At 64.0% G+C, this 20,673-nt stretch overlaps 4 protein-coding genes across 7 annotated transcripts; 3 read left to right on the top strand and 1 right to left on the bottom strand.

Annotated features, from left to right (window-relative positions):
* Positions 1-436: 436 nt before the first annotated feature.
* RNF166 (ring finger protein 166) lies at positions 437-7,422 on the top strand. Of its 3 annotated transcripts, XR_014958012.1 has the most exons (8): positions 437-618; positions 2,440-2,596; positions 2,988-3,100; positions 3,339-3,453; positions 4,284-4,391; positions 5,076-5,265; positions 5,546-5,763; positions 5,860-7,422. XR_014958012.1 is itself a non-coding variant. In XM_021526995.3 (6 exons), exons 1-6 carry the CDS (start codon positions 452-454, stop codon positions 5,139-5,141), a joined length of 726 nt encoding a protein of 241 aa, XP_021382670.1. In that variant the 5' UTR covers positions 437-451; the 3' UTR covers positions 5,142-7,422. The 3 variants fall into 3 exon arrangements, 1 of the variants encoding a protein (XP_021382670.1); XR_014958013.1 differs by lacking the exon at positions 5,546-5,763 and having other exon boundaries at positions 5,860-5,998; XM_021526995.3 differs by having other exon boundaries at positions 5,076-7,422.
* A 629-nt stretch (positions 7,423-8,051) lies between these two features.
* On the top strand, positions 8,052-12,558 carry MVD (mevalonate diphosphate decarboxylase). Its single transcript, XM_021526996.3, has 10 exons — positions 8,052-8,138; positions 8,660-8,730; positions 8,934-9,048; positions 9,515-9,658; positions 10,379-10,578; positions 10,664-10,738; positions 11,163-11,381; positions 11,462-11,577; positions 11,657-11,765; positions 12,314-12,558. The coding sequence occupies exons 1-10, from the start codon at positions 8,069-8,071 to the stop codon at positions 12,392-12,394; spliced, it is 1,200 nt and encodes a 399-aa protein (XP_021382671.2). The 5' UTR covers positions 8,052-8,068; the 3' UTR covers positions 12,395-12,558.
* A 1,052-nt stretch (positions 12,559-13,610) lies between these two features.
* On the top strand, positions 13,611-17,441 carry CYBA (cytochrome b-245 alpha chain). 2 transcript variants are annotated; one of them, XM_085589955.1, is made up of 7 exons: positions 13,611-13,914; positions 14,225-14,397; positions 15,529-15,598; positions 15,806-15,880; positions 16,060-16,143; positions 16,226-16,307; positions 16,556-17,441. In XM_085589955.1, exons 2-7 carry the CDS (start codon positions 14,340-14,342, stop codon positions 16,733-16,735), a joined length of 549 nt encoding a protein of 182 aa, XP_085446081.1. In that variant the 5' UTR covers positions 13,611-13,914; positions 14,225-14,339; the 3' UTR covers positions 16,736-17,441. The 2 variants fall into 2 exon arrangements, with proteins under 2 accessions (XP_085446081.1, XP_021382672.1); XM_021526997.4 differs by lacking the exon at positions 13,611-13,914 and adding an exon at positions 14,047-14,096 and having other exon boundaries at positions 14,289-14,397.
* An 866-nt stretch (positions 17,442-18,307) lies between these two features.
* On the bottom strand, positions 18,308-19,123 carry IL17C (interleukin 17C; the record flags this gene model as incomplete). Its single annotated transcript, XM_077786245.2, has 2 exons — positions 18,308-18,703; positions 18,786-19,123. Coding segments are annotated over 2 exons (588 nt in total), but the record flags the coding sequence as incomplete, so codon positions are not given.
* Positions 19,124-20,673: the final 1,550 nt, after the last annotated feature.

The raw sequence follows: 20,673 nt of genomic DNA, 5'->3' as shown, positions 1-20,673 counted from the left end.
GGCTCCGCTCGGCTCCGCTCGTCCCTCACTCGGCTCCACTCGGCTCCGCTCGGCTCCGCTCGTCCCACACTCGGGTCCACTCGGCTCCGGTCGTCCTCACTCGGCCCCGCGCTCGGCTCCGCTCGGCTCCGCTCGGCTCCGCTCGGCTCCGTTCACCTCCGCTCGGCTCCGTTCACCTCCGCTCGGCTCCGGTCGTCCTCACTCGGCCCCGCACTCGGCTCCGCTCGGCTCCGCTCGTCCCTCACTCGGCTCCGTTCACCTCCGCTCGGCTCCGGTCGTCCTCACTCGGCTCCACTCGGCTCCACTCGGCTCCGCTCGTCCCTCACTCGGCTCCGCTCGTCCCACACTCGGCTCCGCTCGGCTCCGCTCGGCTCCTCCCGTCCCGCCGTGTCCCGGCGCGCTCCCGTCGCGCGGCGGTGACGCGGCGGCGCCGCTCGGTGACGCGGCCGCCATGTTCCGGAGCCTGCTGGTGGCGGCGGCGCAGCGGCCGCAGGGCCCGGCCGGGCCCCCCCGCGCCGCCCCCGGCGCCGCGGCCGAGGCGCTGGAGGCGCAGTTCAGCTGCCCCATCTGCCTCGAGGTTTTCCACCGCGCCGTCGGCATCGCGGGCTGCGGCCACACGTGAGACGGGGCCCGGGCGGGGGCGGCGGGGACCCCCGGCATGAGCCGGCCCCGGCGACGGGCGGGGCGCGGGGCCGGGCGCTGTGCCGGCCGTGGGATCCTTGGGGCGCTCTGCGCTGAGCCCAGCCGGTACCGGCACGCCCGGCCCGCACCGGGGATGGTTCGGTACCGGCACCCCGGCTCCCACCGGGGGTGGTTCGGTACCGGGACTCCCGGCTCACACCCGGGATGGTTCGGTACCGGGACCCCCGGCCCGCACCGGGGATGGTTCGGTACCGGGACCCCCGGCTCACACCGTGGATGGTTCGGTACCGGCATGCCCGGCCCGCACCGGGGATGGTTCGGTACCGGCACCCCCAGCTCATACCCGGGATGGTTCGGTACCGGGTGGTTCTGTAACGGGACCCCCGGCTCACACCCGGGATGGTTCGGTACCGGATGGTTTGGTACCGGAACCCCCGGCTCACACCCGGGATGGTTCGGTACCGGATGGTTCGGTACCGGAACCCCCGGCTCACATCCGGGATGGTTCGGTACCGGGTGGTTCTGTAACGGGACCCCCGGCTCACACCCGGGATGGTTCGGTACCGGGTGGTTCTGTAATGGGACCCCCGGCTCACACCCGGGATGGTTCGGTACCGGATGGTTCGGTACCGGAACCCCCGGCTCACACCCGGGATGGTTCGGTACCGGATGGTTCGGTACCGGGACCCCCGGCTCACACCCGGGATGGTTTGGTACCGGGTGGATCGGTACCGGGACTCCCCTTTCACCCTCGGTCGGTACCGGGCCCTGATCCCATCCCACGGCAGGATCCCCATCCCAGCCCTGCCCAGGACCCCCGACCCTTCCCCCGTGTCCCCCCAGCATTTCGGGGTCACCCTGGTCCCTTTCCCGTGGGATTTTGGGGCCGTTCCCGAGGGGCTGCGGCTCTCTGGGGCTCCAGCACCGCCTCTCTGCTTCTCTGGGGCTGGGGGTGATTCCTGACCCCTCTCCGGTCCCCTGATACTGTCAGAGCCTTTGGGGCGTTTCATTCCCTGCTGAATTCCAGGATAATCGATTCTGGGGACCTTTGCCTCCTCTGGGCTGCTGGGATTCCCTTGCTCCTGGGGATGGAAGGACCTTGGGATGAGCTGATCCTGCCTGGCCTGGGGACCCAGCACTGACTTGGGCCCCTTTCCAATCCAGCCTTGGAGCAGGGAATTGTCTGAGCCTGCAGGAGCTCCCTGGGGACTCACCTGCTCCCAGTTCTCCCAGTAAGGATGCTGATCCCTGTGATGCCCCGAGAGGCTACCCAGAACAGAGGCTAAACAAAGGAAAAGGATTAAAATATGGATTTATTAGAAAGGCCTTCAAAGGATACACCTTGGGCAGTACAAGAGCCCAAGATGGACTCCGAGCCACAAATTTTCACACTTTTATAAGTTTTGGTCCATTTCCATATTGGGGTTAATTATCCAATTCCAGCTCCGGGTGATGCAGTCCCATCCTCCCAGATTACTCTCATCAATTCCCTGGTGTGTGGATTTTTTGGGCCTTTTTGTTTGCACTTTTTGAGGCTGAAGCTGCAGCGGTGTCCTTGGTTTTTGGGTTGGAAAAGGATTGTTCAGTGTGCCTGAGCTGGTTCTGGGGCTGGGAAAGGATTGTTCAGTGTGCCTGAGCTGTGAGGAGAGCTGCTGGCACTTTGTGTGGAGTTCAGATTTATTTCCCAATCTGAAAATTGCTAAAACTGCTAAAAAGCTGAACCCCATCACCTGGGTTCTGGGGGAGGGGGTGCCCTGCGGGGATCCTGCTGTGCTCAGGGCTGCCCTGTGCCCCCAGGTTTTGTGGGGAATGCCTGCAGCCCTGCCTGCAGGTGCCCTCCCCGCTGTGCCCGCTCTGCCGCGTGCCCTTCGATCCCAAAAAGGTGGAGAAGGCTTCCAGCCTGGAGAAGCAGCTCTCGTCCTACAAGGCTCCCTGCAGAGGCTGCAGCAAGAAGGTAAAGCTGCCTGTCCCCGTTGTCCCCGTCCTCCCCATCCTCCTCTGGAATGTGTCCAGAGAAGGGAACGGAGCTGGGGAACGCTGGGGAAGGGTGGAGGGAGGCTCAGCCTGGAGAAAAGTTGGCTCAGGAGGGACCTTCTGGCTCTGCACAGAATGGGACAGTCAGGGAGGGTCGGGCTCTGCTCCCAGGGGACAGGAACAGATCCTCTGGGGATCCTTGCAGCCCCAAATTTCCATCCTGCAAGGAAGGACGGGTGGCTGCAGCATTCCCACTGCTGTGGGTCATCCCACGTGGAGCAGAGGTGACTCCCAGCTCAGCTGAGCTCCTGTCCTGGCTCCTGGCAGGTGTTCCTGCACCTCCAGGAATGTTTCTTGTCCTCCTCCTCCAGGTGACCCTGGCCAAAATGCGCTCTCACGTCTCGTCCTGCGCCAAGGTGCAGGAGCAGATGGCCAACTGCCCCAAGTTTGTTCCAGTTGTCCCCACATCCCAGCCTATTCCCAGGTAGGGAAACGTGGCCCTCCCTGCATGCCCCAAAATCCAGGTGTGTGTTGTGCCTTCCCTTGGGAGGAAGAGCAGCACCTTTTTCCCTCCTGGGGTTCCGGTGCGTGGGGTGGGATGAAGGCTCCACCAGAGCAGGGAGGTGGGCTGGGCAGGGGCTGGGGCTGGCTGGGGCTGTGTTAGTTTGGAAGGAGCCAGTGCAGCCTCCCCTGAGATCTGAGCTCCTCCTGGCTCTCCCCAGCAACATTCCCAACCGCTCCACGTTCGTGTGTCCGTACTGCGGCGCGCGGAACCTGGACCAGCAGGAGCTGCTGAAACACTGCATGGAGAACCACCGCAACGACCCCAACAGAGTGGTGAGTGCTCTGTGCCCCTGTGTGTGCAGGCACAGCTGTGTTCCAGCTGCTTTCAACCCCTCTGCGAGGTGGGGATCTGTCCCTGCTTTGGTAGAGGCTCCCTGGAATGAGCTGTCTCCATCCCCCTGTTCCTGCAAACCAGGTGGTGCTGGATCTCCTCTCCCTGTTCCCTCTGGGTTGACCAAGGTAGGGGACTTGGGATCTTCAGCACAGGAAGGACCTGGAGCTGATGGAGCAGCTCCAGAGGAGATCACCAAGTTGATCAGAGGGCTGGAGCAGCTCCAAAGGAGATCATCAAGTTGATCAGAGGGCTGGAGCAGCTGCAGAGGAGATCACCAAGTTGATCAGAGGGCTGGAGCAGCTCCAAAGGAAATCATCAAGTTGATCAGAGGGCTGGAGCAGCTCCAAAGGAGATCATCAAGTTGATCAGAGGGCTGGAGCAGCTCTGCCATGAGGGAGAGGCTGAAAAAATTGGGATTGTTCAGCCTGGAAAAGAGAGGCTTCAGGGTGACTTAATCATGGCATTCCAGGACCTTCAGGAAAGGTGGAGAGAGACTGTTGACAAGGGCCTAGAGTGACAGGACAATGGGGAATGGATCCAAACTGCCAGAAACTTGGTTTGGGTTGGATATTAGGGAGAAATCTTTCCCTGTGAGGCTGGGCAGGCCCTGGCACAGGTGCCCAGAGCAGCTGTGGCTGCCCCTGGATCCCTGGCAGTGCCCAAGGCCAGTCTGGGTGGGGATTGGAGCCTGTCAGAAGAGGGGCAGCACTCCTCTCTCTGGCAGGTCCCTGTGCAGGTGCCACCATTCCGTGTCCGTGTGTCCCCACAGGTGTGCCCGGTGTGCTCGGCCATGCCCTGGGGGGATCCCAGCTACAAGAGTGCCAACTTCCTGCAGCACCTGCTCCACAGGCACAAGTTCTCCTACGACACCTTCGTGGTGAGTGTGAGCCTGAGTTAAAAATGGGGACCCTCCTCCCTGTGTTCTGTGCCAGGAGGTGAAACCAGCCCTTCACGGGGCACAAGTGTCCCACCCGTGAGACCCCCACACCCACCAGGAGGAGAGGGGATTGTTCCTGTGCTCCACAGAATGGGTTTTTCCATGGAATTCTTCCCCTGAGGAATTGTAATGAAAAGCTCCTTTTCTTGGAGGTTTTGGGAGCAGGGGGTGGGACCAACCCTGCCCCAGGGTTTTGGGGGGTGTGGTTGCTGCATGTGGGGGGTCCCTGACCCCTCCTGTGTGGGGGGCAGTTGTGATGGCTCAGCCTTGGCCTCAGGGGAGGCTCTATTCCCATCCTGCTTTCATTGGAGAGATGTCAGGGAAAAGAACCTCCAGGCATTTTCCGAGGAATATCCTGACTTTTCAGGAGTTGGATAAACCCGACCTGGAGCTCTGCAAAAACCCCTGGCCTCTCTGGAAAGCTTCACCCTTTGGCCTCAGCTTGCGTGGGCATGTTCCATCCCTCCTGGCAGGGGTGGGATCCCAGGCAGGAGAGGGATGTGGGCACAGGGGGCACCCCGAAGAGCACGGGTGCCACTCCTGGGATCCGTGTGCCACAGGAACGGAGGCTCCGTGGGCACAGAGCTGTGCCAGCTCTCCTGAGCTGCCCTGTTGCATTTTCAGGATTACAACATCGACGAGGAGGCGGCGTTGCAGGCAGCCCTGGCTCTGTCCCTCTCTGAGAACTGAGGCTGATCCCTCTCCCTGTCCTGGCTCCTTCTGGACACTGCAGGAACCCTCCGGAGCCCCACTCTGTTCCCACTGCAATTCCCACCTTGTTTGAGAAGGTGGAGGAGCCTCTTCAGTTGTCACAGTGAGTGAGCAGAGAGCTCTGCAGCAGGGCTGGGATCTATCCTTGGATTGGAATTTAATATCTGTGTTGGGAGCATAGCCCTGTGTCCAGATCTATTTATTGTCAGATGCTTTTTGGCACACTTGTCCCTGCTGTCTGCTGCAGCAGAGCAGGTACCTGGAACTGAGGGAATGGATGCCAAACCCCCTCACTTGGAACTGGAATCAGCCACATCCTTTTAAAAAGGAGGAAGGCAGCACGGAGCATCTTTTTTTAAACTCTCCAAGGATTTTTTTTCTAGAGATGTCAGGCTGTCCTGACCCCCGTGCTGGAGGCTGGAGCTGCCTCCTTCAGCTGGATCCCAGGATGAGACTGAGCAGTGCTTCAGAGGAGCCCTGGAGGATGGCATCCAGCACCCAGGGAAACCTCCCCTTCCTCGTTTTGTACCGGCTCCTGGGACACCAAATCCTCGCCTTTTTCTACACGAAGCGAAGCCTTTTCCACGTTTTCTAGAGCGGGGTCAGAAGCTGTTCCCCTTCACTCTGCAATATCTGCCACCCTGGACAAGAATATTTTTATGGAACATGATGAAGAAAGTTTTTATTTTTTACACAGATAACCCAAGCAAACCAACACGTGGATTTGGAACGGGGCAGGAGCTGGATCCCGGAGCAGCGGGTCGGACTCTGAGGTGGGGGAAGTGCAGAGATCTTCCTGGGCCTTCCCTGGATATTTCTGGGCCTTCCCTGGATCTCTCTGGGCCTTCCCTGGATCTCTCTGGGCCTCCCCTGGATCTCTCTGGGCCTTTCCTGGATCTCTCTGGGCCTTTCCTGGATCTCTCTGAGCCTTCCCTGGATCTCTCTGAGCCTTTCCTGGACCTCTCTGGGCCTTTCCTGGATCTCTCTGGGCCTCCCCTGGATCTCTCTGGGCCTTTCCTGGATCTCTCTGGGCCTTTCCCTTCCCTCCCCTGCCTGTGAGGGAGCAGGCAGGATGGTTGGGTTGGATCCAGGTGCTGGTTGCCAATGGAATTGCTGTCCATGCAGGATCCCAGCCCCAAGTTCCCCCCAGAAATCAGGGATTGCATCTCCCTGTGGTAATCCCTCCCTGGGAACATCCTGGTGAGCCCTGCCCCTTCCTCTCAGCCCTGCCTGCTGCTGCTGGGGTTGGCTCTGGAGGGTTGGGAGAGGCTGGCAGGGAGATGGCACCGGGTGAACCTGAGGGAGGGGGTGATTCCCGAGAGCCTTCCTGCAGGATTTGCAGGGAAAGGGTGGGAGAGGCCCCCTCTGCATCTCCCTGCTCCAAGAATTCCTGAGCTTTATCCCAAACCTGGCTCCAGCTCTGCTCTAGCAATACTGGCTTAGGGTTTATTCTGGTTTTCATAGTCCTGGCTGATTTTGGGATGGTGCAGGGAGCCCTCAGCTCCCCTGGCAGGGCAGGGGAAGGGCTGGAGCTGCCCCGCTGCCAATTCTGGAGCCAGGCCAGTGAGGAGGGGTGGGAGCTTTTACCTGCCCTGGAGGATGTTCCTGGTGGGATGGAGAGCCACTGGCATCTTCCAGGAGGGACCTAGGAGTGTTTCCCTGCCCTGTGCTCAGCTGGGAGCCTCAGCTGCTGGAGCAGCCTGTGAGAGCTTGGTGCTGTCAGGCCAGCACTGTTAACCTCGGGCTGCTTCCCTCTCTTCTCCTGCTCCTCCTTTTTGCCCCACAGGGGCAGAGCAGGGGCAGCAAGAGCTGCTTTTGTAAAGCACTTTAAGGCCCTGGCTGTGAGGGGCCATACCAGGCTGTGCCAGGGATCCCTCTGTATACCAGGGATCTTCTCTGTGCTAGGGATCCGATCTGTGCTAGGGATCCTCTCCCTGTGCCAGGGATCCCTCCCTGTGCCAGGGATCCCTCCTTGTGCCAGGGATCTGTGCCAGGGATCCCTCCCTGTTCCAGGGATCCCTCTCTGTGCCAGGGATCTGTGCCAGGGATCCTCTCCCTGTGCCAGGGATCTGTGTCAGGGATCCTCTCCCTGTGCCGTGGATCCACGGATCCCACTGGCCGTGACCACCAGTGCGTCGCCACCCACCACTTTTTTGCATAATTAGAACTTTTAACGAGCCGTCCTGTTTTTTGGAGAGGAATGAACTCGATGACGTATTTGTAGCAAACCATTTTTTCTCAATAAAGGCAGTTTCATCCACGCGTGGCCCCTGGGGTGGGGGGAGCACTGGGGCAGTACTGGGAGCACTGGGATACTGGGGGCACTGGAGGACTGGCATACTGGGGGTACTGGGAGCACTGGGATACTGGGGCACTGGAGGGTCTGGGAACACTCAGAGTACTGGGGACAGTTGGAGTGCTGGGGTGTGAGGGTGACATGGAGTTTGGGAGCACTGGGGCAGTACTGGGAGCACTGGGGCGGTACTGGGAGCACTGGGAGCACTGGGGTACTGGGATCATTGGGGTATTGGGAGCACTGGGGCTCTGGGACGATACTGGGGGCACTGGAAACCTGGGGGTGCTGGGGCACTGGGATACTGGGAGCACTGGAAACCTGGTGGTACTGGGAGCACTGGAAACCTGGGGGTGCTGGGGCACTGGGATATTGGGAGCGCTGAGACTGTACCAGGAGCATCTGCGCATGCGCAGCTATTGCCCAATTCAAAAATGGCGCCCCCCCAGGCCCAGCCCAGCGCGCTTGGAGGGCGGGGCCTCCCGTGGTCCGATCGCTGCCATTGGCTGTCGGGAACCAGTGCCGCGCTCTCGACCAATGGCGAGGTGGGGCCCGCCGCAGGCCACGGTGACGTGCGTGGCGCGGGGGCGGGGCCTGAGGGCGGGCGGCGGCGATGGCGGCGGAGCGCGGGCTGGCCATGGCGACCTGCACGGCCCCGGTGAACATCGCCGTGATCAAATACTGTGAGTGCCGGGCTCGGCCGGGCCGGGCGGCACTGCGGGCCGGGGGACACCGGCTGCGGGCCGGGCTGGGCGTGCCGCGCTATGTCCTCGCTTGCCGGGCCATGCCGTGCCGTGCCAAGCTCTGCTATGCCGAGCTTTGCTTTGTGTCCGTCAGTGCCATTCGGAGCTGTTCTGTGCCGCTCCGTGCCGTGCTGTGCCATATAATTCCTGGCTGTGCTGTGTCATTCCTGTCTGTGCTGTGCCATTCCTGTCTGTGCTGTGCCATTCCTTTCTGCTCCGTGCCATTCCTGTCTGTTCCGCGCCATTCCTGGCTGTGCCGTGCCATTCCTGGCTGTGTCGTGCCATTCCTGTCTGCTGTGTGCCATTCCTGCCTATTTGCTCTGTGCCATTTCTGTCTGTTCTGTGCCATTCCTGGCTATTCGTACCATTCCTGGCTGTGCCATGCCATGCCTTATTGTGTCCATCAGTGCCATCAAACTTCCATGCCATTCCAAGCCGTGCCATGCCGTGCTCTCTTGCAGGGGGCAAGCGTGACACCAACCTCATCCTGCCCATCAACTCCTCCCTGAGCGTGACACTGCACCAGGACCAGGTGGGTCAGCACCAGCTTTAGGACCAGGTTTAGGATCCGGACCATGATCAGGTTTAGGACCAGGACCAGGTTTAGGACCAGGACCATGTTTAGGACCAGGACCCAAGACCAGGTTTAGGACCAGGACCAGGACCAGGTTTAGGACAGGACAGGTTTAGGGTCAGCCCCCGGGGGTGCTGAGCCCCTTCCCTCTCTCCACACAGCTCAGGACCACCACGACGGCGGCCGCCAGCCGGGATTTCACGGAGGACCGGCTGTGGCTCAACGGGAAGGAGGCGGACGTGGGGCACCCGCGGGTCCAGGCCTGTCTGCGCGAGGGTGAGCGTCCCCTGCCCGGGGGTGTCCCTGCTGTCCCCTGTCCTAGTGTCCCCTGATCCTGGTGTCCCTGTTGTACCCTGCTGACCTCTGTCCCCCCATCCCTGTTGTCCCTGCTGTCCCCTATATCACTGCTGTCCCTGACTCCGCTGTCCCCACTGTCCCTGTTGTCCCCTTGTCCCCGTTGTCCCCACTGTCCTCTGTCCCCTGTCCCCACTGTTCCTGTCCCTGCCAACCTCGCTGTCCCTGACCCCTCTCTCCCTGACCTTGCTGTCCCTGCTGTCCCTGACCCTGCTGTCCCTGTCCCCTCTGACCCTGCTGTCCCTGTCCCCTCTGTCCCCACTGTCCCTGTCCTCTGTCCCCTCTGACCCCTCTGTCCCTATCCCCTCTGTCCCCAACCCCTCTGACCCCTCTGTCCCCACTGTCCCTGTCCCCTCTGACTCCGCTGTCCCTGTCCCTGTCCCCGCAGTGCGGCGCCTGGCGCGGAAGCGCCGCGGGGCCGGCGAGGACGCGGCTGCGCTCAGCCTTTCCTGCAAAGTCCACATCGCCTCCGAGAACAACTTCCCCACGGCCGCCGGGCTCGCCTCGTCCGCCGCCGGCTACGCCTGCCTGGGTGCGTGTGGGGCCGGGCCTCTGTCCCCTCCTGCCCTGGCAGGGTGACAGGGCTGTCCCCTTGCTGCCACCTGTGCCCTGCCTGTGGCAGTCTGGCTGGGAGGGGTGGCTGGGCTGTCCCCTCTGACTGTCCCCTTCAGTGCCAGCTTTGTGGTGGCACTGGGAGGGGTGACAGGGCTGTCCCCTCTGCTTGTCCCCTCAGTGCCAGCACTGGCCTGGCTCTGTGGCAGCAGCAGCAGGGTGACAGGGTTGTCCCTGTCCCCACAATGTCAGTGCTGGCCCAGCTCTGTGGCAGCAGCAGCAGCGTGGCAGGGCTGTCCCTGTCCCCTCAGTGCCGGCGCTGGCCTGGCTCTGTGGCAGCAGCAGCAGCGTGGCAGGGCTGTCCCTGTCCCCTCAGTGCCGGCGCTGGCCTGGCTCTGTGGCAGCAGCAGGAGGGTGGCAGGGCTGTCCCTGTCCCCTCAGTGCCGGCGCTGGCCCGGCTCTGTGGCAGCAGCAGGAGGGTGGCAGGGCTGTCCCTGTCCCCTCAGTGCCGGCGCTGGCCCAGCTCTGGCAGCAGCAGGAGGGTGACAGGGCTGTCCCTGTCCCTGCAGTGTCGGCACTGGCCCAGCTCTGTGGTGGCAGTGGGAGAGGTGACAGGGCTGTCCCTGTCCCCGCAGTGTCGGCACTGGCCTGGCTCTGTGGTGGCACTGGGAGGGTGACAGGGCTGTCCCTGTCCCCGCAGTGTCGGCGCTGGCCCGGCTCTACGGGCTGGAGGAGGAGCTGTCCGAGGTGGCCCGGCGGGGCTCGGGCAGTGCCTGTCGCAGCATGTTCGGCGGCTTCGTGCAGTGGCAGCGCGGGGAGCGCCCCGATGGCAGCGACAGCCTGGCCCTGCAGGTGGCCCCTGAGACGCACTGGCCGGAGCTCCGCGTCCTCGTCCTGGTGGTGAGGGGCTGGCAGGGGATTTGGGTGGCATTTGGGACTCGGGGGGCTCGGCAGGGGCCGTGTCCCAGTGGCTGTGTCCCCACAGGTCAGTGGGGAGAAGAAGCCGGTGGGTAGCACGGCGGGCATGCAGACCAGCGTGGAGACCAGTCCCCTGCTGAAGGTAGGAGGGGGACACGGGACTCGTCCCCTTTCCCTTGGAACGGGGCTGGATGGGGTGCAGGGACCCCCAGAGGGTCACAGTGCTGTGGGTGTCACCAAATTGGGGGTACAGTGACCTTCCTGCAGTGGGTATCCCCAGATTTGGGGTGACCACCACCCATCTGTGGTGGATGTCACTGAACCGGGGTGACCATACCCTCCTTCCATGTGTATCACTAAACTGGGGTGGCCACAAGCTGCCTGCTGGGGTTATCACTGATTTGGGGTGACTGTGACCTTCCTGCTATGTCACTAAACTGGGGTGACCGTGACCCTCCTGCCATGGGTGTCACTAAACTGGGGTGGCCACAACCTTCCTGCTGGGGCTGTCACTGGTTTGGGGTGTCACCGATGTGGGCCGATGGTGACCCCCCGTGCCGTGGCAGCACCGGGCAGAGGTGGTGGTCCCCGAGCGCCTGGCGCAGATGATGCGGCACATCCAGGAGCGGGACTTCGAGGGCTTTGGCCAGCTGGCCATGAGGGACAGCAACCAGTTCCACGCCACCTGCCTGGACACCTTCCCGCCCATCTTCTACCTGACGGACGTGTCTCGCCACATCATCGCGCTGGCGCACCGCTACAACGCCCACCACGGCCACACCAAGGTACCCGCGGGGCCCCGGGGGCGCTGCCCCGGCGCCGTGGCCCTGCCCCGGGTCCCCACGGCCCCCCGATGCCACCGCAGGTCGCCTACACCTTCGACGCCGGCCCCAACGCCGTCGTCTTCGCGCTGGCCGACGCCGTGGCCGAGTTCGTGGAGGTGCTGAGGCGCAGCTTCCCCCCGGCCGCCAACGGGGACGAGTAAGGGAGCCCCGCTCCTCGCTGGGGTTGGGGGTGCTGGGGGCACGGCGGGGGCTGAGCGCTGCCCCCCGTGCCCCAGGTTTGTGCGGGGGCTGCCCGTGGGCTCGGCCGCGCTGCCGCAGGAGCTGCTGGCCGCCGTGGTCACCGAGCCCCTGCCCGGGGCTGTGCGGTACATCCTGCACACCAAGGTGAGGGTGGGCGGCTGGGGATGGGGTCTGGGGGGACACGGCCTCTGGGGGAGGGATCTGAGCCCATCCCTGTCCCCAAGGGGGGTGGTGGGACCCCACTGCTGTGCCCAGGGGGGGTCCAGGACCCCATCCCTGTCTCAATTCCCATCCCTGTCCACATCCCCAGCTGGGTGTGTAGGGCCATGTCCCCATCCCCAGGGTGGTGTGTGGGACCCCAACCCTGTCCCCACCCCCAGGTGGGTGTGTGGGACCCCATCCCTGTCCCCATCCCCAGGGTGGTGTGTGGGACCCCAACCCTGTCCCCATCCCCAGGGTGGTGTGTGGGACCCCAACCCTGTCCCCAACCCTGTCTCAATTCCCAGGTGGGTGTGTAGGGCCCTGTCCCCATCCCCAGGTGGGTGTGCAGGATCCCATTTCTGGACATATTCCCCCTGTCACAATCCATGGGGTGACCTTTTGGGGTCTGTGGGGCACAGAGCTGCCCTCACCCGCAGCGGGGAGGGTCCTGCAGGCTCCCCAGTGTCCCTGACCCGTGTCCTGCCCCACAGCCTGGCCCTGGTCCCCAGCTGGTGGATGACCCCAGCCAGCACCTCCTGGGCGCGGATGGGCTGCCCCGCAGCCGGGCCTGACCCCGGTGACACTCTGGGACACGCGGGGGTCCCGGTGCCACCAGCGGGCCTCAGGACCTGCCCCGGGCCTGCTGCAGAGCTGTCCCCAGCCCTGGGGCAGGATGTGACCCCGGGGCTGCTTTTTAATCTTTTCTAAGGAAATAGAGAGGTCCTGTTCCAGTGCTGCTCTGGGCTCTCGGGCTCTGTGTGTGGGGCTGGGGGGGAACAGTGCCTGCCAAAATGGGGGACAGGAGATGGGGACAGTCCCTGGGGCTGACCCTGTCACCCTGTGTGACCCCTGTGTCCCGTGTGGGGCATCTCCCGTCCCACATGCGCCCGAGTTGTCACTGATCCTGTCCCTGCACGTGCCACATCCCCTGTCCCCTCCCTGTCCCTCACAGGACTGGCCCTGTCCCCATCGCTCCAATGTCCCTGCTGCTGGGACCGACCCTGTCCCCCTGCACGGCCCCCGTGTCCCCGGGGTGGCCCTGTCCCTCCAGGCCATCCCTGTCCCCTTGTCCCGGTGTCCCCGGGGGTGTCCCTGTCCCTCCAGGCCATCCCGGTGTCCCGGGGGTGTCCCTGTCCCTCCAGGCCATCCCTGTCCCCCTGTCCCAGTGTCCCCGGGGGTGTCCCTATCCCTCCAGGCCATCCCGGTGTCCTGGGGGTGTCCCTGTCCCTCCAGGCCATCCCTGTCCCCCTGTGTCCCTGGGGGTGTCCCTGTCCCTCCGGGCCATCCCTGTCCCCTCCTGTGTCCGCATGTCCCTGGGGGTGTACCTGTCCCTCCAGACCACTCCTGTCCCCCTGTGTGTCCCCATGTCCCTGGGGGTGGCCCTGTCCCTCCAGGCCGTCCCTGTCCCCTCCTGTGTCCGTGGGGGTGTCCCTGTCCCTCCAGACCATCCCTGTCCCGGTGTCCCGGGGCTGTCCCTGTCCCTCCAGGCCATCCCTGTCCCCCCATGTCCCCAGGGGTGGCCCTGTCCCTCCAAGCCATCCCTGTCCCCCCATGTCCCGGTGTCCCCGGGAGTGTCCCTGTCCCTCCAGGCCACTCCTGTCCCCCCATGTCCCGGTGTCCCGGGGCTGTCCCTGTCCCTCCAGGCCACTCCTGTCCCCCCGTGACCCCGCGGTGACCCCGGCTCGGTGTCCGGTCCCGCGGGGGCGTGGCCAGTGGGAAAGGGGCGTGGTCAACATGAGTGGGCGTGGTCAACACGAGTGGGCGTGGTGTGTGGAAAGGGGCGTGGTCAGTTCGGGGGCGTGGCCTGCGGGAGTCGCGCCGCGCCCGCCTTCCGGGTCGGGACCGGGCGAGCGGAGCCGAACCGAGCCGGGACAGCCGGGCCCAGCGGGAAAAGCAGAGCGGAGCGGGCCCGATACGAGCCGGGCTGAGCCGAACCGGGCCGGGCCGTGAGCAGCCGAAAGCGAGCGGAACCGGGAGTACCGAACCCGCTCGGACCGAACCGAGCGGAACCGGGAGTACCGAACCCGCTGGGACCGAACCGAGCGGAACCGGGAGCACCGAACCCCTCGGACCGAGCCGAGAGGAACCGGGAGTACCGAACCCGCTGGGACCGAACCGAGCGGAACCGGGAGTACCGAACCCGCTGGGACCGAACCGAGCGGAACCGGGAGCACCGAACCTCTCGGACCGAGCCGAGCGGAACCGGGAGCACCGAACCCCTCGGACCGAGCCGAGCGGAACCGGGAGCACCGAACCCGCTCGGACCGAGCCGAGAGGAACCGGGAGCACCGAACCCGCTCGGACCGAACCGAGCGGAACCGGGAGCACCGAACCTCTCGCACCGAACCGAGCGGAATCGGGAGCACCGAACCCGCTCGGACCGAACCGAGCGGAACCGGGAGCACCGAACCTCTCGGACCGAACCGAGCGGAACCGGGAGCACCGAACCTCTCGGATCGAGCCGAGCGGAACCGGGAGCACCGAACCCTTGGGGACCGGCCGGTTCGGCCGCGGGCCATGGGGCAGATCGAGTGGGCCATGTGGGCGAACGAGCAGGCGCTCGCCGCCGGGCTCAGTGAGTGCGGGGGGCTCAGGGGTTTTGGGGGACCCGGGGACTCCAGAAAGTCCCCGGGGCTCCGGGAGGAGGGATGGGATGGGTGGGTGGGGGTCCCGGTCCCACCGGGCTGGAGGCGCCGGGGACAGCCGGGAAGTCCCGGAGCCTCCGCTTCCTCTTTTCTCTTCCTCCTCTGCCCTCTCCTCCTCGGTTCCGTCCTCTCCTCCTCCGCTCTCCTCTTCCTCCGGCCGCGGGGCCAAAAATCCCCCCCAGATTTTTCTGGGGCTCCCTGAGCCCGGGGGTGCCCCCGCAGCATCTCCCGGTCCCCGCGCTTGGCAGCCCCGGTGCCCTTCCCTGGATCCGGGGGTCCCGAGGGGTCCCGAGGGGTCCCGGGGCCGCGATCCCGGCCGGGGGACTGCGGGGGCTGTGCCCGGATTTGGGGGGGCACACGCTCAGCTCGGGGCTGTATCCCGGTTTTGGGGGGTTGTGTCCCCGGTTGGGGGGTTGTATCCAGTTTTGGGGGGTTCTATCCCGGTTTTGGGGGGTTGTGTCCCGGGTTTGGGGTTGTATCCCGGTTTTGGGGGGTTGTGTCCCTGTTTTGGGAGGATGTATCCCGTTTTTGGGAGTTGTGTCCCGGTTTTGGAGGATGTATCACGGTTTTGGGGGGTTGTATCCCTGTTTTGGGGTTCTGTCCCTGTTCGGGGGTTGTGTCCGGGGTTCGGGGGTTGTATCCCGGTTTTGGGGGTTGTATCCCGGTTCGGGGGTTGTGTCCCGGTTCGGGGGTTGTGTCCCGGGTTTGGGGGTTGTGTCCCGGTTCGGGGGCTGTATCCCGGTTTTGGGGGTTGTATCCCGTTTCTGGGGTTGTGTCCCGGGTTTGGGGGTTGTGTCTCGGGTTTGGGGGTTGTATCCCGGTTCGGGGGTTGTGTCCCGGTTCGGGGGTTGTGTCCCGGGTTTGGGGGGATGTATCCCGTTTCTGGGGTTGTGTCCCGGTTCGGGGGTTGTGTCCCGGTTTTGGGGATTGTATCTCGGTTTTGGGGGTTGTGTCCCGGTTCGGGGGTTGTGTCCCGGTTCGGGGGTTGTGCCCGCGCTGGGGTCGCTGTCCTGGCCCGGGGGGGTCCCGGAGCGACCCCTCCATGCCGCCTGTTCCCGCAGTTCTGCTGACGGGCGGGGTCGTGGCCGTGGCGGGGCAGTTCCAGGGCTGGTACTTCGCGGCCTATTCCATGTATCCTTCATTCCCGGGGCTGGGCTGCGGGAAACCCTGGCCCGATCTGGCTGGGAGCAGGACCGGGGAGGGCTCGCATCCCGCATCCCGCCTCCCACCTCGCCCCGCTGCTCCCGGCCCTGCGTTCCCCGCCCCGCACATCCCGGTTTTTGGGGATGCGGGTTGTTCCCGGTGCCACGCCGCCTTTCCTTGACGGCCGGCTGGCAGCGCGGCAGGGCTCCTGGTGTGCCTGCTCGAGTACCCCCGGAGCAAGCGCCAAAAGGGCTCCACCATGGAGAGGTGGTGAGTGCCGAGCCCCCCCTGCAGCCCCGGCACCCCCAAACTCCGGGATGTGGCAGCAGAGCTGGATCCCACGCCTGTGGGTTCCTCGGGGTGATCCTTGCAGAGGTGGGGGTCCCTGGAGGCCGGGTGTCCCCTGAGGGTGGGGACACCCCCAGTGACCCCCCGCTGTCACCCCGCAGCGGCCAGAAGTACCTGACAGCTGTGGTGAAGCTGCTGGGGCCCCTCACCAGGAATTATTACATCCGAGCCATCCTCCACGCCGCGTGAGTGGGGTGCAGGGCTGGGAGTGGGGCTGGGCCCCCCCAAGCCCCCCAGCTCCCTCTGAACCCCAAATCTCTGTCCCAGCCTGGCTGTCCCTGCCGGATTCCTCCTCTCCACCATCCTGGGCACCGTCTGCCTGGGCATCGCCAGCGGCATCTACCTGCTGGTGAGTGCAGAGGGGCTCTGGGGGGCTGGGAGGGGCAGGGCACCCCTAAACCCACGGCCCGGAGCTTCCCTGTGGATTCCAGAGGCATTCCCAGGCTGGGCTGCAGGAACACCCCGTCCCCATCGGGGTGGACGGGGGGGGGTCACATCTTCCTTCCCCCCCTCTGCTCCCAGCTGCGCTTTCCCTGCCCCAAACAGCCCCTTTTTTGGGGTGGGGGTTGTTCCATGGGGCTATTCCCCATCCCACAGGCTGCAGTGCGAGGGGAGGAGTGGAGACCCATCGAGCAGAAGCCCCGGGAGCGGCCCCAAGTGGGGGGCACCATCAAGCAGCCCCCCAGCAACCCCCCGCCCCGGCCGCCCCCCGACGCCCGCAAGAAGCAGCCGGAGGTGGGGGGGCAGGTGAACCCCATCCCTGTGGAGGTGGAATAATGGGGGATCCTCCTGCCCCCCTGCTCCTGGGGATCCCCAAAGCCCCGGGGGTGCTGAGCTCCTGCTGGGGGTCCCCTGCTCCTGGTGATGCTCAGATCCCTGGGATCATCAGTTCCCCCTGAGCACCCCAAATCCCCAAATTTGGAGTCCCCAGCTCCTGGGTATTTCCAGATCCCCAGCAATGCTCAGCTCCTTGTAGGATCTGTCTCCCTGTAGGATCTCCATCTCCTGCAGATCCCCAAATCCCTTAAGAAGCTCAGCTCCCAAATTCCCAGCGATGTGATGCTCCTTGTGGGGTTTCCAGCCCTCAGGAGCTTCCCAGTTTCTGGAGATTCCCAAATCCCTGGGCCTGCCCAACTCCCTGTGGGGTCTCCAGCTCCCAGGAACTCCCCAGCTCCTGCACCTCCCCAAATCCCCAAGAATCTTCAGCTTCCTGTGGGGTCTGCAGCCCCCAAGGCCTTCCCAGTTCCTAAGGATCCCCCAAATCCCTGTGAGTCTGCAGTTCCTGGGAAACCCCGGATCCCTGGGCATGCTTAGCTCCCTGAGGGTCCCAACTCCCCAAGCACCCCCCAGTTCCCTGGGGGATCCCCAAATCCCCGTGGAACTCCAGCTCACAGGGAATCCCCAGCTCCCGGGGGGATCAGGCAGCTCTCCCTGGTTTTTGTCATTTCTGCAGTTGCTGTTGCAATAAAAAGTGGGAAAGGCAGTGGCTGCCCCTGCCTCCTGCTCCAGGGGGATCCCCCCAGTCCTGCCCTGCTCCTGGGGGGCTGGGACAGGACTGGGGAGGTGTTTTGGGGACAAACAGTGCAGTTCTGGGCAAATCCAGCATGTGGGTGTGCAGAGTATGGCCACGGCAGGGTCCCCTCCCAAAATCCTTATGGAGCCACAGTGGGGTGGAACTGGGAGGGCCCTGCACTGGGGGTGCACAGGGAGTCCCAAAGGAGCCCCCAAAACCCGGGGTAACCCCCAGCAGGGAACGTGGGGAGCATTTCCCTGCCCAGTCCCACTCGTGGGTGCTGCACGTTCCCCGGTGTGATGTGGGTGCCAGATCCCAAATCCTTGATCCCGCTGGGATCAGCAGCTGCTCCAGGCCCTGCTCTGTCCCCTCAGGGGCTGCAGGTGGCCCAGGGCACCCCTGGGTGCTGCCAGCACCCTGGCAGGTGGCACCAGCTCCGTGGGCTGTGGTGCCCGGGGGCAGAGCCGTGGGAAAGGTGTGGGTGTCGGGGTGCCAGGGCTGGGTCCCCCCCGGGGCTGGGGGTGTTGTGGGGCACCCCCGTGCCCTGCTGCCCTCCCCATCGCCTCCCAGCTCATCCTGCCCTGCCCACCCAGAGGGGCTGAGGGGTGTCCCACAGCCGGGCATTGCCCGGGGACGTGCCCCAATTCCCAACATCCCGATGCCCTGGGCACAGAGCAAGGACCGTGCCAGGAGTTGTTCGCTTTTATTGGCAGCATTAAATAGTGCTAGGAAGGAGACAATAAATACCTTTTTTAGGGGGGAATAAATAACCAGTGAGTGCAGCACTCACAGGGTCTGGCCGTGGGGCGCTGCTGGCCCATGGCTTGGAGGGTGGGGGGGTCAGCAATAAATAAAGGGTACAAAAAGCCCCGGGGCAGCGAGGCTGATAAATAACTGATAAATAACCAGGGCAGGGGCCACCCTGGCGGGTCGGGTGCTCTAAAACAAGCACGGGCGGGGTGCGGCGGTGGCCGGGCCGGGCTCAGCGCACCGTGCGGGGCAGGACGCAGGTGCAGCCCACGGGCACTCGGATGTAATCCACCTCCAGCGCCACCAGCCCCGGCGCCGCGGGCCGCGGGCACGGCTTGCGCCGCAGCACCAGCATGGTCTGGTGGATGGCCACCGAGTTGAGCGACGTGGTCTCCCGGCCGGTTTTCACATCCACGCAGCCGCTGCACAGGCACTCGGCGAAGGCCAGCTTGCGCGGGTAGCGGTCCTCGTCCTCGTCGATGCTGCGGGGACGCGGCGACAGTTCCAGGCGTGCCGCCGGCTCTGAGCGGCTGGCACGGCCCGGCGGGGAGGGGCGGCACTCACCGGTAGCGCCACGGCGAGATGGAGCGCTCGTGATGCTCGCCGCGGAGCCCGGCGCGCACGGACAGCGCGGGGCAGCCCGGCGGGCGCTGCCGCCGCCGCCGCCGGGCCCCGGCCGCCTCCCCGCGCTCCAGCTGCGGCACCAGCTGCACCGAGACGTGCCGGTCCCAGCGCAGGCTGCGCCCCAGCAGCTGCGCCGGAGCCTCGGGCCCCAGCTCGGCCCCGCTGAAGCAGCGCACGGCCGAGAGCCCCGAGCCCGGCCCGGAGCGCCGCAGCGCCCGGCACTGCCCCAGCGCCGCCAGCACGGCCAGGGCGGCCAGCCAGCCCTGCGGGGACAGCGGGCGTTAGGGACATCGGGGGACAGGGACACACGGACAGGGTCAGGGACATCGGGGGGACAGGGACATCGGGGGGAAAGGGACACACAGCCAGGGTCAGGGACACACAGCCAGGGACAGGGACATCGAGGGGACAGGGACATCGGGGGGACAGGGACACACAGCCAGGGACAGGGACATCGAGGGGACAGGGACATCGGGGGGACAGGGACACACGGACAGGGACAGGGACATCGAGGGGACAGGGACATCGGGGGGACAGGGACACACGGACAGGGACAGGGACATCGGGGGACAGGGACATCGGGGGACAGGGACACACGGACAGGGACAGGGACATCGGGGGACAGGGACATCGGGGGACAGGGACACACGGACAGGGACAGGGACATCGGGGGACAGGGACACACGGACAGGGACAGGGACACCGGGGGACAGGGACATCGGGGGACAGGGACACACGGACAGGGACAGGGACATCGGGGGACAGGGACATCGGGGGACAGGGACACACGGACAGGGACAGGGACATCGGGGGACAGGGACACACGGACAGGGACAGGGACACCGGGGGACAGGGACATCGGGGGACAGGGACACACGGACAGGGACAGGGACATCGGGGGACAGGGACATCGGGGGACAGGGACACACGGACAGGGACAGGGACATCGGGGGACAGGGACACACGGACAGGGACAGGGACACCGGGGGACAGGGACATCGGGGGACAGGGACATCGGGGGACAGGGACACACGGACAGGGTCAGGGACATCGGGGGGACAGGGACACACGGACAGGGACAGGGACATCGGGGGACAGGGACATCGGGGGGACAGGGACATCGGGGGACAGGGACACACAGCCAGGGACACCCGAAGGGCCTGGGCAGTTGTGTGTCTGTGTATTTATCTGTTATCCATCCATCCATCATCCATCCATCCATCCATCCATCCATCCATCCATCCATCCATCCATCCATCCATCATCCATCATCCATCCATCCATCCATCCATCCATCATCCATCCATCCATCCATCATCCATCCATCCATCCATCCATCCATCCATCCATCCATCCATCCATCCATCATCCATCCATCCATCCATCCATCCATCCATCCATCCATCCATCCATCCATCCATCCATATCTATCTATCATCTATCAATTCCTATTATTCGATTTCTCTGTGGGTTTAATCTCTGTATCTATAAATGTCTCTATATCTCCATGCCTACAGAGTATCTATACATTTTTATCTGGACGTCGATATCTCTAGATCATCTCTGTGTCTCTATCTGGATATTTATATATCTGTATCTATATCTGTATCTATGGCTATATATCTATAATTATATAGCTATATATTTATATCTATCTATATATATCAAAGATATCTATATATCTATTTCTATTTATCTCTGTCTATATCTATAGTTATTTCTACATATATCTATTTCCGTTTTTATCTATATCTATCAATCTATATTTCTATATCTATATTTCTATCTATATCTGTATCCAGGTCCATCTATACCTATTTCTATTTCT

Source organism: Lonchura striata, chromosome 11, assembly GCF_050655825.1.
Source record: "Lonchura striata isolate lonStrDom1 chromosome 11, ASM5065582v1, whole genome shotgun sequence".
Taxonomy (NCBI): Eukaryota; Metazoa; Chordata; class Aves; order Passeriformes; family Estrildidae; genus Lonchura; species Lonchura striata.
This window is presented reverse-complemented; position numbering and strand designations above follow the sequence as displayed.

Coding starts and splice junctions, on each gene's coding strand:
- MVD (XM_021526996.3), top strand. CDS start 8,069: ATGGCGGCGGAGCGCGGGCTGGCCATGGCGACCTGCACGGCCCCGGTG. Junction 8,139..8,659: donor CATCGCCGTGATCAAATACT/GTGAGTGCCGGG, acceptor GCTCTCTTGCAG/GGGGCAAGCGTGACACCAAC. Junction 11,382..11,461: donor CCCACCACGGCCACACCAAG/GTACCCGCGGGG, acceptor ATGCCACCGCAG/GTCGCCTACACCTTCGACGC.
- CYBA (XM_085589955.1), top strand. CDS start 14,340: ATGGGGCAGATCGAGTGGGCCATGTGGGCGAACGAGCAGGCGCTCGCC. Junction 14,398..15,528: donor GGCGCTCGCCGCCGGGCTCA/GTGAGTGCGGGG, acceptor CTGTTCCCGCAG/TTCTGCTGACGGGCGGGGTC. Junction 15,881..16,059: donor GGCTCCACCATGGAGAGGTG/GTGAGTGCCGAG, acceptor GTCACCCCGCAG/CGGCCAGAAGTACCTGACAG.
- RNF166 (XM_021526995.3), top strand. CDS start 452: ATGTTCCGGAGCCTGCTGGTGGCGGCGGCGCAGCGGCCGCAGGGCCCG. Junction 2,597..2,987: donor GCAGAGGCTGCAGCAAGAAG/GTAAAGCTGCCT, acceptor CTCCTCCTCCAG/GTGACCCTGGCCAAAATGCG. Junction 4,392..5,075: donor TCTCCTACGACACCTTCGTG/GTGAGTGTGAGC, acceptor TTGCATTTTCAG/GATTACAACATCGACGAGGA.